We start from the raw sequence: 17,225 nt of genomic DNA, 5'->3' as shown, positions 1-17,225 counted from the left end.
ACTGTCTACATGTGTTTGATATACAGGATCTCTTTTTAACTCTCCTAAGAATTTTCTGTTATTATTACAGTCTCCCAATAGTTGTGGAAATCAAAGATTAGTGAAGTCAGGTGACCTGCAACAAATTCCACAGGTTTTAAGTAGCAAAGCCAAATTTCCAGCTGAGGAAGAACTCTCCCCTAATAGCTAGAATTTTAATGTCATGATTCCCATGATTCCTATGCTTTTCTCTTATAAAGCTTTTTTAAGTCTACTTAAAGCTGTTAAGTTTAAACACCATATGTGAAAATTAACATTTTAAAGCAAACTTTTAAAGGACATAAAGACATAAATGCCTAAGAAATTGGCATTTCTCTGTTTTGTTGACATTTAAAATCTTTCCTTTTTATTTACTTAGATTTGGTTTTGGTGTAAACTTGAGATCCCTTTTGCATCCAGCAAACAATTTTTAAAAGTTCCATTCCTCTGCATTCTTTTATATTCCCAAACTGTAAACTTCATTGATATCAATATTCTTTTTCAAAAAATTATGGTCAAAAATTTTTTTCTTTCCTAGTTTCACATCTTAGAGATTGCTGTGGAAAACAGTACCAGATTGTAAATAAGTAAATAAATAAAAATAAAAAGGAATGGCATCTCTCTTCCATTCCCATCTGTGTTCTCTGCTATTGCTTATTTTGTTTATATTCAGGAGAAAGTAAGGATTAATTGTCTCTCCACTTAAGAACACCAAAATCCTGTCTCTTTTTCTTATATCAGGAAGATCTTTTTTTGAAATTTCGTTTTTAATTGGAGGACAACTGTTTTACAGTGTCGTGCTGGTTTCTGCCTTACAACAACATGAATCAGCAATGAGTATGCAAAGGAAGAAAATATTAAAATCTAATTTGCTTCTGAGAAGGAAAGTGGGTCATTGTCCTTTCCTTCTCTCTTCTGCCTATTCCTGTTAGTCATGTAGCCATTTATTTGGCAACTGGAATCTTCAGAAAGTTGAATTGTCAAAACTCCATATAATTATTTAAAAGTAAACAAGATAAATGAAGCAGAGGAAGAGCTCACCTAAAGGGCCTAAATTCCCCTAATATTATCTTGAAATATTATATTCTGAATAAACACCTTCACCATATTATAGATATTCTAAGAGCCTGACCATATTGCCAAGCCAAATGCTAAATTTGCTGACAACAAGGATAAAAGTGAAAGTTTCAGTCGCTCAGTCATGTCCAACTCTGCAATCCCATGGCTCCTCTGTCCATGGGATCTTCCAGGCAAGGATACTGGAGTGAGTAGCCATTTGCTTCTCCAGGGGATCCTCCCAATCCAGGGGTCGGACCCTGGTCTCTTGCATTACAGGCAGATTCTTTACTATCTGAGGCACATGGGAAGCCCCATAACAATTATGTCTGTCATTTATAAAAGCACTTTTGGAAGACAGTTTTGAAATATTTTCAAGATGAAAATCTAAGACTGACAAATACTAATTTACCTTAACTGAGTAGTGAGTCACGCAGTCGTGTCCGACTCTTTGTGACCCAATGGACTATACAGTCCATGGAATTCTCCAGGCCAGAATACTTGAGTGGGTAGCCTTTCCCTTCTCCAGGACCTTAACTGAGCAAGTAAGGTACAATTCAAAGGCAGGATAGAAAGGTTGTGTTGACCAAGTGACACTCAGTAAACACCAACTGGTGATGCTGAAAGATATTCTCAAAGAAGAAAATATCTTAGAGATGCACACAATTTTGAACTAAATCTATTCTTCTGTATAATAGAATTTGATATCTGAACAGAAAATAATATTGAGCAGACTAACATTCTCTGTCCCTTGATAATTTTGCTTATTTGTATCCTCATATACATAGCTAAAGCTGTAAAAACTGCCCCCAAGAAAATTTTATTTGAATCTATAAATGACACTTTTATTATTTAGCTACTCAAAGCAATTATGATAATAAGTGGTACTTTAAGTATCACTTAAATAATGTACTCTGATAATACAGATTAAAAAAGCACATAATACAGAAATACAACATAATCTTTAGTTGTTAAAGATCAGTCAAATACTATCAATGAACTATTCAGCCACTTATTTAAGAAAATCAAAATATCATTATTAGGCATAGCAATAATCTGGTCAATTAAGAAGTATTAAGGACTACTATACTAGAATTCCTTCTGTAAATGTAGATGATAAAAATCTCAGAAGCCCTTTGCCTTTGAACCATTTTACCTAACCCAAAGTAAAATGATTCCCCATCAATTGGGTTTGGCCATTCCAGTAACAACTACTTTAGCCTGTCCTGCTCAATTATTCATTTAAATTTTATACTCTTACTTGTAAACATAATACACTTTTGAGGAATTAAACTTCCTCAATACAACAGTGAAGCTGCTACCTACAGTGCTGAACTAAAACTGCTGTAATCAAAGAATATCATAGCATAATACCTATTTCATGGTGTTAGTAATCCAACAGTTATTCTTCACCCATTTATTAATTTAACATTTAGCTATAGAGCTCTGCCTGTGGTCAAACAGTCTGGAGGAAAACCATAGAACATGGCATCCTGGAAGCTACAAGCACAGAATGTTCAAAGAGAGAGAACTCAACTCTCAAATAGTGTGAAGACATCAAGAAAGATAAGGACAGACACATGACCACTGGTTGTGATTTAAAAGGAGGATACTGATCACAATAAACAGATTTCAGTGAGTTCTAGGTCTGGAAATCTATTTAGAGTCAATTTCAGTTGGTCTCAGAATGGGATATAGAAATATGGAAATAGTGCTCCCAGTTACTGTGAGGGGTAGAGAAAAATGGGGTGGAATAGAGAAGAGGATAAGAAGTCAAGGTAAATACTAGAGTGGATATGAATGCTGATGAGACTGAATCAGTGCAGAAGAAGAAATTGATGATGTAGCAATTAAACATGTTTAACTGCTGGAGAAAGTCTTGGAAAAAGTAAGAGGGGATGGCACCTGCAGTACAAATATAGACATAATCCTTAGACAAGAACAGGAACTTTCCAACCCATTGCAATAGGAGGGACACGGAGTGTGAGTTTATGTATCAGTACCAATAGTTTGGTAAATTTTAGAGTAGACAGTGAAGGGTTATTCTGGGACTAAACAAAAAACACATCCACATTACAGGATATCAAAGCTAATGGACATGAATTATGTAAGTATACATTTCTATTATCATCTTAGGGAATAAGACAGTCTAGAGAGGCATTTGAGGATATATCTTAGATATTGCTTTGCTTGATTGAAAATCTGATTCATCCATTTCTCCCCATTATGTCCTTGTATAGTGAGGACCTGTGACTCACCAGTTTGTTCATTATACAATGCTAACAGATAAGGAGCCAAACTTGGAATATGTCTTCTTTGGCAAGTTTTATCCAACATCTTAGTTTTCTCTGATTTTTTTCCAGACCTCTAGGCTACATCTCACAGTATAATCAGTATTCATTCATTGCATATTTATTCCCTACTTGTACTGTCTCAAATAGAGATAAAGATGAGACCAAATATTTTACAATAAAATCACAGTTTCTCGCTCTGTGAAAATCCTAGTATTAGATATAAAGTAGGCACTTAATAAATGCTTCCTGCATTTATCTTTCATCTTTTTAGAGTACAATGGCTGATTAAAAGTTGTATGCAGAAATTGCTTGGAATATGCATAATTCCTCATGGCATCTGTTGGGTATTGCTGGGAGATGCTGAAATCAATTTTGTCCTTTACATGCTATTCAATTAGTTTGTTTAGGGCGAAGTCTAGAATGTGTATCAGTCAGAAGCATAATAGTGAGTCAAGTACAAGAACTTTCTAATAAGATTTGTACCCACTATCTTAGGGAAAGAGCTCTGATCTAAAAAAGTATTCAAGTATAGGTAGGTTTAAGTAGAATTCAATGTTAAAGATTCAGAACTACCCAGTGCTACTTGTTTTGTGTAGAGCAAAGAATCTACCTGCAATGCAGGAGACCCAGGTTCAATCCCTGCGTCTGGAAGATCCCCTGGAGAAGGGAATGGCTATCCACTCCAGTATTCTTGCCTGGCAAATCCCATGGACAGAGGAGCCTGGCAGGCTGCAGTCCATGGGGTTACAGAGTTGGACATGACTGAGTAACTAACAATTTCACTTTTACTTCTTTAGTGAAAAAAATATTTGTAAGAGGACACTCTTCTGGACTGTTTTAGAATAATGTTTTATTCAGTGCAGACTGAAAGCAAATTTTAAGTATAAAGGTGTCTAGTTTGTCAAATAAGTGAAGCCTAAGTTTAACTCCAAATTTAATTCCTAATTCTTAAGTGAATTATAGCTAGTCATTATATTTATTTTTTTAGATATCCCATATTTAAATCAAAATGAAAATATCACTCACATATATTTTTCTTTTAAGAAGGAACACACCATCAGACTATATTGACCTTTAATTTTATCCAACAGGTTACTTCACTTTCACTTTTCACTTTCATGCATTGGAGAAGGAAATGGCAACCCACTCCAGTGTTCTTGCCTGGAAAATCCCAGGGACAGGAGAGCCTGGTGGGCTGCCGTCTATGGGGTAGCACAGAGTCGGACACGACTGAAGTGACTTAGCAGCAGCAGCAGCAGCAGCAGAAGCAACAGGTTACCATGGAAAGTTAATGAATTAGCAACTAGAATAGCATTTAAAAACCAAAGGTCCCAGATATTACATTTGGCAGTCAATAGAACTCCAAGGAAGACAGTGATTATATTTACTGTAAATTTTGTCACTCTATAAAATAAAGTGGCTATGGATAGAATGAACTATTCCATTTTTCCAGCTATAAGCATATTTGACAATTATCTAATGAAATGTATCAAGAGACTTAGAATTTTAAACTGTATGAAAACCTACACCAAAACCATCAATAGGAATACTTCTTCAATGGAATCCCATAGCACTAGATAATATACATAGAGAAACTCTTTTAAAAGCATTTGTTGTATAAAATATTTTAATATTTTAGCCATTTAATAAATTCCATAAGATACATATGCATATATAAGATTTCTATTTGTCAATACTTACATTTAAAAATCTGATAATAACAGAGTCAACACATCTATAGGTAAGAAATATTAAACCTGTTTAGCTATTATTCTAGGTTTCTATTTATTTCTCACTAATTTACATGGATTTTTATACTATTTTTACTCAGATCACATATTAGCTTCTAATTATCAGTAAAATGGCAAAGTTTACATTGTTCATTAAAAAAATACATGGAATTATTTTTAAATTAACCAATAAACTATGATCCATTATTTCTTTTTGTAGGTTTTTGATGGGAGAGAAAATATACATTAGTCAGGGATTTCTTTTTAATCACCAGGAAAAAAGATAACACAACTCTTTCTCTTAAAGCATTTTTCCCCCTTGGAGGCAATATACCCTAAAATGGAAGCTATTAAGCAATCAATGACACAGACTTAACTAAAATATTGCAAATACGATAGTATAATACCTTAGTAAATACGAGAATTTTGAAAGTCATAAAATTAAAGATTTTTTTGATATGTATAAGATCAATAGACGTGACTTATCACTATTTAATACGAGCTTTAATTTTTAAATGCCATGTTCCAGCGAAAAAATGAACTGCACAGGAAAATTGAAATTTCAACAAATAATCAAGACAAAAAAACAAACTTTATATTAAAGTACCTTTAAGAGGTATATACTTACGCAGCAACCTCCTCTTTTGACAATCCTTTGAAATTCACCTCCAAATAATGATCTATGTCATCTTTTTCTTTGATCAGTTCAGACCTAAATGAAATGGAAAGAAATAATAAAGAACTGCCTTATTGAGGTGAAAAGCTACCAAACATAAAATGCCACCAGGAGAACAGGAATATTCAGGGTATAATATCTTAGATAATAAATGTTCTGCAAGAGCTACAGTTAGGCTCTTCATTGATAATTTCAAATTTTTAACTTTCTTGAATGGAAAAAGGGAAGAATACTGAACTCAGTGTGTAAACAAATAAAACATCAACACACTAAAATAGTCTACATTCTTAAATAAATGGGGTTTTCTCCTCAAAACTTTTAAGATCTTCCATTTTACTTATGTTCTCTCACAACCTTCCAGCTACAGAAGTCAGATTGTGTTCAGCACAGTATCGTGAACTAAAAAACTCCTATTTGATACAAATGTGTTGAATTTATTCATTGAAAACATAGAATTTTGCTCTGACATTCTGTTCGAGTGGTTTTTAAAAATCACACATAAAACTCAAATTACTATTAAAAGTTCAAGCTGAAAGTGATTTTAAGAAGACTTTAATGAGAAATATATTACACATGTAATATACTCATTCTTCATACCCCTTGCACCTTTAAGAATAAGCAGACTATTAACATATCATACAACTGAAGTACAGGATACACAAGTATCTCTTTTTATTCAGAAGCTAATGGAGAATGTTGATTAAAAAATTTGCCTTAAATGGTTATGATAAAAATGTTTTTCTTTAATAAAAAGAATTCAAAGGTTTTTTTCTTTAAAATCTGTCTTATCCTAGGGATGTGACACTGAGTTATGGTTTTGTTCATGTTGAAAAGAAAACGTAAACTCAGTTATTACAAAATGACAGGAAGAAGAAGCTAGCTTTTTCAGATTTTGCAAATATTTCACATTGCCCAAAAGGAAGATGGAAAATAAGAATGTATATACTGAAGTTATGCCTCTATCAAAACTGTTGCTTTTCAAATTATTTGAAAGTAAGCTTATAATTTTCTGCAATTCTATTTTACAGTTTCTACAAATTTAGCTGAACGTATTATTTTGGTTCAGGGGCTTTGGTCTCTGCCAGAAATACCAAAAATGAGGTATGGTCCTTCTTCGAACAAAGCAGTCTCATAATACTTTGATCATTATGCCTTGTAGGAATTGAAAGGCATGCATAAAAAGATAATCAAACCTACATGTGCAAATTATTTATGTTGATAAATAATATGTGCATAATTAAAAATCAATAAAACTAGAAGTGGAAACTTCTAAGTAACACAGTCTTTTTTTTTTTTTCTCTCTAATTTTATTTTATTTTTAAACTTTACATAATTGTATAACACAGTCTTAATTAATATGCATAGTTACAATAAAAAAACATCAAGTTCCTGCCCTGCAGGTTTTCGGCCCGAAAGGAAAACTCCCTGAATTCAGCAGTCATTCACAGGCAGAGGAGGTCTGATGTATTTTCAAGCTCTAGGATCATTTCAGGCGCTAAATCATGCCCACTAGTTTACCCTAGGAGTAAGACTGTGTCTTCCTTCCTCCAAAACAGAAATCAGGATCGGGACCTTGTGGTTTAGATGCTATACAACTTTCACACCTAGAGCTTCTGCTTTCAATTTTTCCACACATATTTCAAAAAGGAAATGTATTTCCAAAGCTTTGCAGGAACCACAATATAATGGCAGTAGGAAATAAAATGACCAAATGAGCACTTGCCTGCTAAATAAATATATTCTTAATCTTTGAATAAGATTTATCAATCTTTCTGAAACAGCAAATTTGAATATTCTGAATATAGAAATGTACTTTTGTCTTTAAACAATTTTTATTGTTGAGATATGTCACTGACATTTTTTACTGCAAGAAATTTCTTCTGTAGGGAAAAAAAAGAATGCCAGGGACACATACCTTGGTTTTGTTCTTGGTGAGCACGGCAGCTTCTGTCTAGCCAAGGCCGTAAGCTTTGGGCGTGTCATGGGCAGCGGGGGCAGGGTAGTCATTTTGGACTGCCAAAAAAAATAAATAAACAGAAACGGTATTTAAACAGTAAATCATTCAAAGAATCTTTTAAGACATTATTAGAGATCTAGTCAGTCACCTGAGCTGAGAATGCCTCTGCATGTAGATCTTTAGCTCTGTTATTCAGGCATGAAGCTCAGTGAGTGAATTCTGCAGGTGGCTTCTCTCATTATTTTTCTTACTATCTGCCTTTTGGCCAATTTACTACGTGTCTGCATCTCCACCACAAAGTAGAGAAGAGAAAATCTGATAAATGTGTTGAAGATTCAGACAACTAGGAGCTTTGGTATGGGTTTTGTCAGTAGAGCTGGTTGCAATTAAAAAGTGAAGATTTTTAGGGCAGCTATGTATTTCAAACACTCATGCTTTGCTCTCCTGTTACAAACAATAAAAATTGTTCATACTTTGCTGTTTTCTAAAAACTTTCTCACAAATAAAGGCTTTCCCTTAGAAGTGCTAAATGCTAAGAACAATTCTCAACAAGGAGACAGCTGGGCATATATCGGGAAAAGATGAAAACTCTAAATCAAAAAGAAACATATGCAACAATGTTTGCTGCTGCTACTGCTAAGTCGCTTCAGTTGTGTCGGACTCTGTGAGACCCCATAGACGGCAGCCCACCAGGTGCCCCCGTCCCTGGGATTCTCCAGGCAAGAACACTGGAGTGGGTTGCCATTTCCTTCTCCAATGCGTGAAAGTGAAAGTGAAAGTGAAGTCGCTCAGTCGCGTCTGACTCTTAGCGACCCCATAGACTGCAGCCCCCCAGGCTCCTCCGTCCATGGGGTTTTCCAGGCAAGAGTGCTGGAGTGGGGTGCCATTGCCTTCTGTTTGCAGCAACACTATTTATAATGACTAAGATGTAGAAGCAAACTAAATGCCTATTGAGCAAAGAATGGATAAAAAAGAAATGGATAAAGAAGATAATATTCCATGCACAATGTAATATTACCCAATCATAGAAAAGAATGAAATAATGCCATTTACAGCAACAATGGATGGACCTAGAGATTATCATACTAAGTGAATAAGTCAGACAGAGAAAGACAAATATCATATGATATCACTTATATGTGATATATGTGGAATGTGGAATATGTATATGTGGAATCTTTTAAAAAACTATACAAATTACCTTATTTACAAAATAGAAACAGACTCACAGATGTAGTAAACAAACTTATGATTACCAAAAGGGAAAGGGGGGAGGAATAAATTAGAAATTTGGAATTAACAAATACACATTACTACATATAAAATAAATAACAGAATCTACTGTGTAGCACAAGGAACCATATTCAGTATCTTGTAACTACCTATACTGGAAAATAATTTGAAAAAGAGTATACATATATTATATGTATACAGGGGCTTCCTTGGTGACTCAGATGGTAAAGTGTCTGCCTGTAATATGGGAGGCCCAGGTTCAATCCCCGGGTTGGGAAGATCCCCTGGAGAAGGAAATGGCAACCCATTCTAGTACTCTTGCCTGGAAAATCCCATGGACAGAGGAGCCTGGTAGGCTACAGTCTATGGCGTTGCTAAGAGTCGAACACAACTGAGCGACTTCACTTCACCTCATACATATATTCAGATATATATAACTGATCAAAACTTTGCTATATGCTTGAAACATTGTAAATCAACTATACTTCAATTTAAAAGTGTAGTGGTTTAAAAAAGATTGCTTAAAACAACAATCAATGTATTACCTTTCATTTTATGTGGGTCAGGAGTTAGGAGAAGGCACAGTGGGGATAGCTTTTCCCTACTCCATTTTGACTGGGGCCTCTGCTGAGAAGACTCAGAAGTTTAGGGGTAACTCAGTGGTGGGAAACAGGAAATACCTATAAGGTATCATATATCTGGTGGTGAATGCTATTAGCTGGGACCTCAGCTGGGGCTATCTCTCAGAACACATACATGTGACCTCCTCATATGGCTTGGGCTTCCTCTTAGCCTGGCAGCCTCATACTTCTTAAGTGGTTGATCGGGGCTAGAAAGGCAAGTACCCAAAGAAAAGCCAAGTGGACGCTGTATTCCCAGGGTCTGGCTTTGGAAGTCACATAGCATGACTTCCATTGTGAAAATAGGCTGCCTAGATTTAAGGCTAATGAAATAGACTCACCCACTGAGGGGAAAGCATTGAAGTCACATTGTAAGAGGAAGATGTGGGATGGATGGCTATCTTTGGGAAGTGCTATATGCCACAGTGGAGAAAGTAAGTGAGCCATAATGAAGGTAGATCTATAAAATCAAGTTATCTAAATCTTACTCCAAAAAGGAAGAAGTGTGGGCGTGATGCTGATGGACTTATAGTGGAAAATTGTCGCATGTTACAAGCACTTTCAGATACAAAAGAACGCACCTTCTCCTGTTGGAGAGGCATTCAGAAGACCACAGCCTCTTGATTCTACCACCACTATCTCCACAAGTTTTGACCTCTACCATTTGACTTCCACATCTACCATTATGGGTCACATACCCATAAGCAAGGCTCATTTCAGGTTCTAAATCACTTCCTCCAGTATTTGTTATCTGTGTGACCTAGGGTAAATCACCATCAATCTGGGCCTTAATCAACAAATACGCATTAAGCTACTACTTTGTGCCAGGTACTATTTTAGGTACTGAAGATGAGGCAGTGAACAAAAAGACAAAAATCTCTAACCTCACAGAATCTATATGATAGGGTCAGTATGGTGGGGAAACAGACAATACACAAACAAGCAAAAATAACACAGAAGATCAGATGATGATGGGATCTATAGCTAAAAATCAAGCAGGGAACTAAAAAGGACCCAGTGCTCACCAGTAGCCAGGGATGAGTAGCAGCAGAAAAATATGACATCAGAGAAGTTAAGGAGAAATTTGGTGGTGTTCTGATGATATGGGGTCTTGAAGATTACCATAAAAAACTAGGACTTTTACGCTGATTGGAGGCTTTGAGCCAAGGAGTGACAGTTTGACTTCTACCCTGAGAGGATGACTCTGGCATCCCTTTTGGACTTGGACTGCAGGGGGCAGAAAGGAAGACATGGAGACCAGCTGGAGGTTGCTATGAAATCTGGATGACAGAGGATGGTGGTTTAGGTAGAGGTGGAGACAGAGATGTGGTCAGACTCAAGGTAGGACTGCCTGTGGCCTACAGAGACAAGATATTCCTCTAGAGCTGTGTACAAAGCCATGGCAAGATGGAGGCTGGAAAAGCAATGAGATTTGAGGAAAAGTCTTTTGAAATTCAGTGTGGAAATAGGCAGTCTAGTGTTTCTGAAAAAAAAAAAAAAAAAAAAACCTTGGCCTGAAAATAATTATTTGCACAATAAAGAGAAAATTCTAATGGAGATAAGTGTCATGTTTTAGATATAATGCATGTGTGTGTGTGCTCAGTCACGTCTGACTTTTTGTGACCCTTTGGACTGTAGCCCGCCAGTCTCCTCTGTCCATGGGGTTCTCCAGGCAAGAATACTGGGGTGGATTGTCATTTCCTCCTCCAAGGGATCTTCTTGACCCAGGGATCAAACCCACATCTCCTGTGTCTCCTGCACTGCAAGTGATTCTTTACCACTGAGCCATGGGGAAAGTCTATAGAATCCTAATATTGCCCAGATTATTAGTGTATGACATGATCCTTGAAACATAAGGTCTACTTATTTTTATACAGTTATAGTTTTTTTTTTTTTTAATTTTAAATCTTTACAGTTATAGTTTTAAAGCACTCAGTCTAAATAGCAAATGTCAGTCATCTCCTCCAAAACAAACATTTAAGAAACATAATGTATTATATGCCATAACTTCGTAAGAAAGTTACTTAACTTTTTTGTATATAAAAATTCGTATTTTTCTGATCAGATGTTATATCAACTTGTTGAGTTAACTGGATAAACAGAACTTACTAAATGACAATACTGTATAGAACATGTAGTGAGAAGTTAAAGCTAAGGCAGAATTAGACCTGGTGGACAGATTTAAAGGGCAAAGGCTCCCCAATCCTACTCCTTGTGAGCCTGTTTCAGAGAAGCTGCGAAGACTCTGGGTTGCAGAGTCCTCAGCTGTTATGGAACAAATCAGAGCAAATCTGGGCCATCTCAGCTCCTAACCCAGACCTGTCTGCCCCAAGGGGATTTGGAAAGGGAAAGAAAGGAAGCTTGTTCTTGATTCAGTCTGGACATTCCTTCCCTGACAAATGAAGACTCTGTTCTGACAGCCCCTATGCTTACCAAAGGCATCAGGCAAAGGTGATCTCTGCATAATCTTAGGGACCTTTGAAGGGTTTCTCAAGGAGCTTCAAAACCAGAAAAAGGTACTTGCAATTTCTTCAAACACTAGGAAGACCCAGACACGTGTACACAGTGGGACCAAATATACTTCCCAGGTGGCACCAGTAGTAAAGAACCCACCTGTCCATGCAGGAGACATAAGAGATGCAGATTCAGTCCCTGGGTTGGGAAGATCTCTTGGAGAAGCAAATGGCTACCCCCTCCAGTATTCTTGCCTGGAGAATCTTATGGACACAGGAGCCCGGTGGGCTATAGTCCATGGGGTCACAAAGAGTTGGACACGACTAAGCAACTTAGCTCGCAGAGGGACCAAACCCCAGAAACTCAGTGCCATCTCATGTATTCCAGCAAGGCGTGTATAAGCCTCCCAAGAGCTGGCCTACCAGGTTGTGATATAAAATTAATCCTCACTGATGTTTACTTGGGTTAGACCAGTTCTGCTAGAAAATACAAGCATCTAATAAAATCTTATGCACATGTTAGACGTGGAGAGGAACATGTCTTCTTTGTCACACAGATCAACTGTGATTTTTTTTTTTTAATCTGAGTCAATGTTTCCAACCATTAAAGTTTCAGCTGCCAGTTCCTTCATTTTGCTCTCCTCTGATCTAAGAACATTAGCAGCAGGAGCACCTTTACTCTTAAATTTAGTTTAATGTAAGTATTGCAAGCCCTGCTGGCAAGCCTCAAGGCACAACTCCGAATGGGGGGTGGTCAGAGCTGAATGATAAAGTGGAAAAAAATTATTAACTGTGTGCTGGAAAAAATATCCTTCAACCATTCTATGTTGAAAGTTTAAGCTCAAGGTTAGGGTGGAATGTGACGGGCTCCCTTCGCTGCTCTAAGCCCCACATCCTCCCTAGCCTATGCCTGTTGGGAAAGGGGGATTTGTTTTTTACAACCCATACATGGCTATGTAAAGATATTTTGTTTTACATAATAGGTAGCTGTTGAACCAAATTTTATGACAGACATAATATTTGAAATGCATCAAATATGTAAAAGGATCCTGTAACATATTATTTTCCTATCTAAGTAATCACCATCTCTTTTATGTCTGATCAGTTCAGTCTTATTTCTGCTGAATGTTCTTAGAGTAGAAAATAGCTGCATTTTAGCATATAGAAGCAAACCAAAGGGAAAAAAGTGAGAAAAAATGCAAGCACACGTAGGGGCCTGTCATTCCAGGCTGAAATCATACCTGTTGAGTGAAGAAAGCCTTTTGTTCTTTGTTAATATGAACAGTATCATTTTCCTGGTGTGGACTAGAGAGTATTCCCTGCTTTCTAGTGGGCTCCATCCAGAAGGAATGGGATTAGTGCTGGGAGTGGCTGATCTAGGCCTGAAGCAGAAATGGAACCCATCATCCTTCACAATTGACACTTTATCAGGGTCCTCCTAGCTCCACACCACACATGATGGGTGCTACCTCAAGATGGGTACCTAAGGGAGAATAATGAGTGGTACTTCCCTGGCTGGTACCCAAATGAGCCTAGCCCTAGGAGGTCAGGGTGAAGCTGTCTGTTAGGGGACCCAGAGGCAGCTCCCCCAGTGCTACCAAATGGGCAGAGTACTCTAGGCACCACAGGAGCCGAGACAAAGATCAAAAGGTTGCCCTCAGCCATTCCACTGTTGGTATTCAGAGGAGATTTGGTGGATTCTTTGATCTCCTGGTTGGCTCCTGTATCACAGTTACAATCTCTAAGTTTGGCCCCCACATGCAAAGACAAATGAGAATGGAGAAATACAGGATGAAAGGTTTGAGAGAGGTGGATCAGGCTGAATGTGTCCCATGGTGTGAGTTTAAGTTTCTGGCCCCCAAGTAAAATTCTTCAAAGAGTAACCCTCTTTCCCCCACAATCCCCAGAGATACCCTTATCAAGAAACACAAAGGAAGGGGAAGCCTAGAGTTGTATAGACACCGGCTACCTGGGGAGTAACTATGTTTGAGGTTGACCACTATCTCCAGAATTCAGTCACCTTGGGGGGAAAAAGCTGAAATGTGAGAAATAAAACCAATAAACACACAGCAAGCAAAAATATCATGTGTCATCAAGAGAGTTCAAAATAAATATGATTTTACTATCATCAACAAGATCATTGATAAGAATTGGAACTTTTCACATTATCACCACAAGCTCTTTTACTATGAAAGTTTAAAGAAAGCTACAGAAGAAATGTCAGTAATCTGCTCCTGAACAGAGTAAAAAAAAAATCACATAAAATAAAAAGTCAGTAAATGTTTATCCCTTGTATTTTCGGACACATTTAGCACTCTGTGAGAGGTAAATAGGTTGTAAATAAATAGAAACCACACATTTCCTGCTAACTGACATGATTGACAGTTAAATCAAAACTTAAAGCAGGAAAAGTGTTTGAAAGTGGGCCATGTTTCACTCGACTTACATTTGGAGATTACTGCTGAAGGTCTCTCCAGGTTTACAGACTTCAGCCTAAATATTTGGAAGCAAAGAATAATAGCAAAGGAGAGAAGGGAAAAAGTTAAAAATTAGTCAACAGACTAACTGACTAACTCCCCTCACTGCTCCAAATCATGGAATAAGATTTATTCGTATCACGAAACACCAGGTATCTACTTGTCGTTATATAAACTTAAAAAAAAAAAAATCTTGCTGTGACAGCTGACTTATTATGTCAATGATTAAAGATGCAAACCATAAAAAAAAAAAAGTATAGCTCCTATGGGAGAACCTAATCACTAATTCAATGAAAGATCAATACATCTGAAATACTATTGATATATTCTTTTGGGACTCTTTTGTGACCCCATGGTCTGTAGCCCGCCAGGCTCCACTGTCCATGGGGTTTTCCCAAAAGTCAGACACGACTTAGCGATTAAACAAGAAAAAAAAATCGATGTATTATATAAATGTGACATTAGGGATAATGTGATCTCTCAAACTTTGGTTATCTACCAAAACTGAGGGCATCTCAGTTCCTACCCAGTTCTAAACAGGACTAATTAATTTTTTCCACTGCCCTCAAAGGGTAAACTGGGCGGTGAGGAGAGAGCCTTTCTGTGCTCCCCCTTCTATGCATTTCTTGAAATAAATGGCGAGGGCCTTGGCTTAGTAAGCTTGCCGCTCACTGACTGAGGAAGGTCTGTATGGGTCAGAGGAGAGACTGCCTGGAAAAATAACCCGTCTTCTTCTTGGAGTCCGCCACGAATCTCGATGGATTGGTCCTGGGGAACAACTCTGGTTTTCTGTTCCGCCGAAGTGTGTCCCTCACCCGTGGCAGGTGCTGGGCGCCGGCGCTGCCCTCTCCTCCTGCGGTGGTTCCCAGACACAGCGGAGCACGCGCATCGAGAGGACGCAAGAGCGTCTCCTGGGATACAGAGAGAGCGGGACGGGACGGAAGGGGGCGGGGTTAGGCTAAACTGAGATTCTGGATTGGTGCAGCTTCCACTCTCCTCGGACTCAGGGGCGGAGCCTTTTAGGGGTGGGGCCTAGTGTGCGCAGTGCTGGGGACGTCCACGGACCCGGCAGCTTTTCCACGCCAGACGGCTCTCAGAAGTTAGACAGCTCTCAGAAATTAGTTCACCTTATCCAAGAGGCCTCTAATTTGCCTACCTGAATCATTTCCCTCTCGGCACTGCATTCTCAATATTTTGCAACATTGCCCTATCGTCCACGCATTGACAGAAAAACGCTCAGCTTGGCGTTCAAGACCCCCAAGACCCCCACTTTATCCAGCTGGATAAGTCTTCATTCTCATCTTCCTCAGCCTCTGTTGCGCTCAGAACCATTTTTTTTTCATGTCCCACGCAAACAACTTTCCCAATCCTGTCTTCAGATAGAGAATCCAATTTTGAGTGGTGATGAGCTAAAATCTCAAGGTCTCTTTCATAGACTCTCCCCGTGTTCTGTCTTTACATATATATTTTAAAACTTCCTCTGAAACTCAGAATTTTATATTTACACCCACTTAATGTCAGCCAGTTAATCGCAGTCCAAGGTTCCACCCCTTCTCTCACATGTAAATATAAGGAAGTGAACTTCCTGGCTCATTGTCTCGTACAGATAGAGGGCAAGATAGTGAAGCTTGCTGCTTATTAATCCGCAAATACAGATGTGCTGGAAAGCTAAGTTTTTATTCATTGGCTACTGTCACGCACTGTAAGAAAGCGAGTCAGGTGTACTGCTCACACCATTCTGTTAATCATAAATCGATTCTATTTGGACTACAAGCATAGCAACCATAGCCACACTTTCATTCCAACATCTAATTTGCTGCAATAAATTACTAAATTACATCCACCAAGTAAATTTACGTTATATTGAATACATTCAATCGATCACTGTGACTACCTGTGACTGGGCTCCATGGGACCCCTCAAATTCTGTTCTCATGAACTCATTTCTCAGTTTCCAGAAACATCTTAACACAGCTCCACAGGTGACTGACTGTGAATTCTGTTCAAGTTCTTCCTGCTTTTTCAGCTTTGAGGTATGTAAATTCCATGCACCTTCCTTCCAGCATGAGGCTCTCCCAGTGTGGCTTTCTAGGAGGTTCCTCCAGCCTCTTTGGATTTATTCCTCCTGTTTGCTGTTTTTCACTGGCAGTTCTTTGGTTATTCTCTTTCTCCACTCCTTAGCCCGAGAGTTCATAGAGCTAAGGAGCTCAGAGAATGTTATTTGTAAGTGACAGAATCCTGGCTCAAACTGGTTTAAGCAAAAAATGCAAACACTGTTTTCTGCAACACAAAGATGCCAGCTTCAGGTGTAACTGTATCTAGAGACTGACCCTTCTGAAAACTTTGAGGACTCTACAACAGCCTCACAGAATTAAACTCTCTCTCTCTCTCAACTCCTTCCCCTTAGACCTACTTTCATTATTAAAAGTATTACTTTGCATGAGTTGGTTTAGTCACTAAGTTGCGACCCCATGGGGACTGCAGCCTGCCAGGCTCCTCTGTCCCTGGGATTTCCCAGGCAAGAATCCTGGAATGGGTTGCCATTTCCTTCTCCAGGGAATCTTCCTGACCCAGAGATCAAACCCAAGTCTCCTGCACTGCAGGTGGTCTCCCACATTGCAGGCAGATTCTTTACCAACTGAGCTACCAGGGAAGCCCATTACTTTGTGCGGTGCTTGGTTTATATGAGTAAATTTCCACTGAAAGATTGG

The 17,225-nt window shown here is 38.1% G+C and overlaps 1 protein-coding gene across 3 annotated transcripts in view; it reads right to left on the bottom strand.

Annotated features, from left to right (window-relative positions):
- TTC29 (tetratricopeptide repeat domain 29) overlaps positions 1-15,436 on the bottom strand; it is a 277,872-nt gene extending 262,436 nt beyond the window's left edge. For all 3 annotated transcript variants that reach the window (XM_061384054.1, XM_061384053.1, XM_061384052.1), the window contains exons 1-4: positions 15,330-15,436; positions 14,484-14,530; positions 7,690-7,787; positions 5,727-5,810 (exon numbers count right to left, since the gene is read on the bottom strand). In XM_061384054.1, the coding sequence (XP_061240038.1) occupies positions 5,727-5,810; positions 7,690-7,781 (176 nt within the window). In that variant the 5' untranslated portion in view covers positions 7,782-7,787; positions 14,484-14,530; positions 15,330-15,436. The remainder of the gene's footprint in view (positions 1-5,726; positions 5,811-7,689; positions 7,788-14,483; positions 14,531-15,329) is intronic.
- Positions 15,437-17,225: the final 1,789 nt, after the last annotated feature.

Source organism: Bos javanicus, chromosome 17, assembly GCF_032452875.1.
Source record: "Bos javanicus breed banteng chromosome 17, ARS-OSU_banteng_1.0, whole genome shotgun sequence".
In the NCBI taxonomy this organism is placed as follows: Eukaryota; Metazoa; Chordata; class Mammalia; order Artiodactyla; family Bovidae; genus Bos; species Bos javanicus.
The sequence above is the reverse complement of the archived record's forward strand: the minus strand, read 5'-3'. Positions and strand labels throughout refer to the sequence as shown.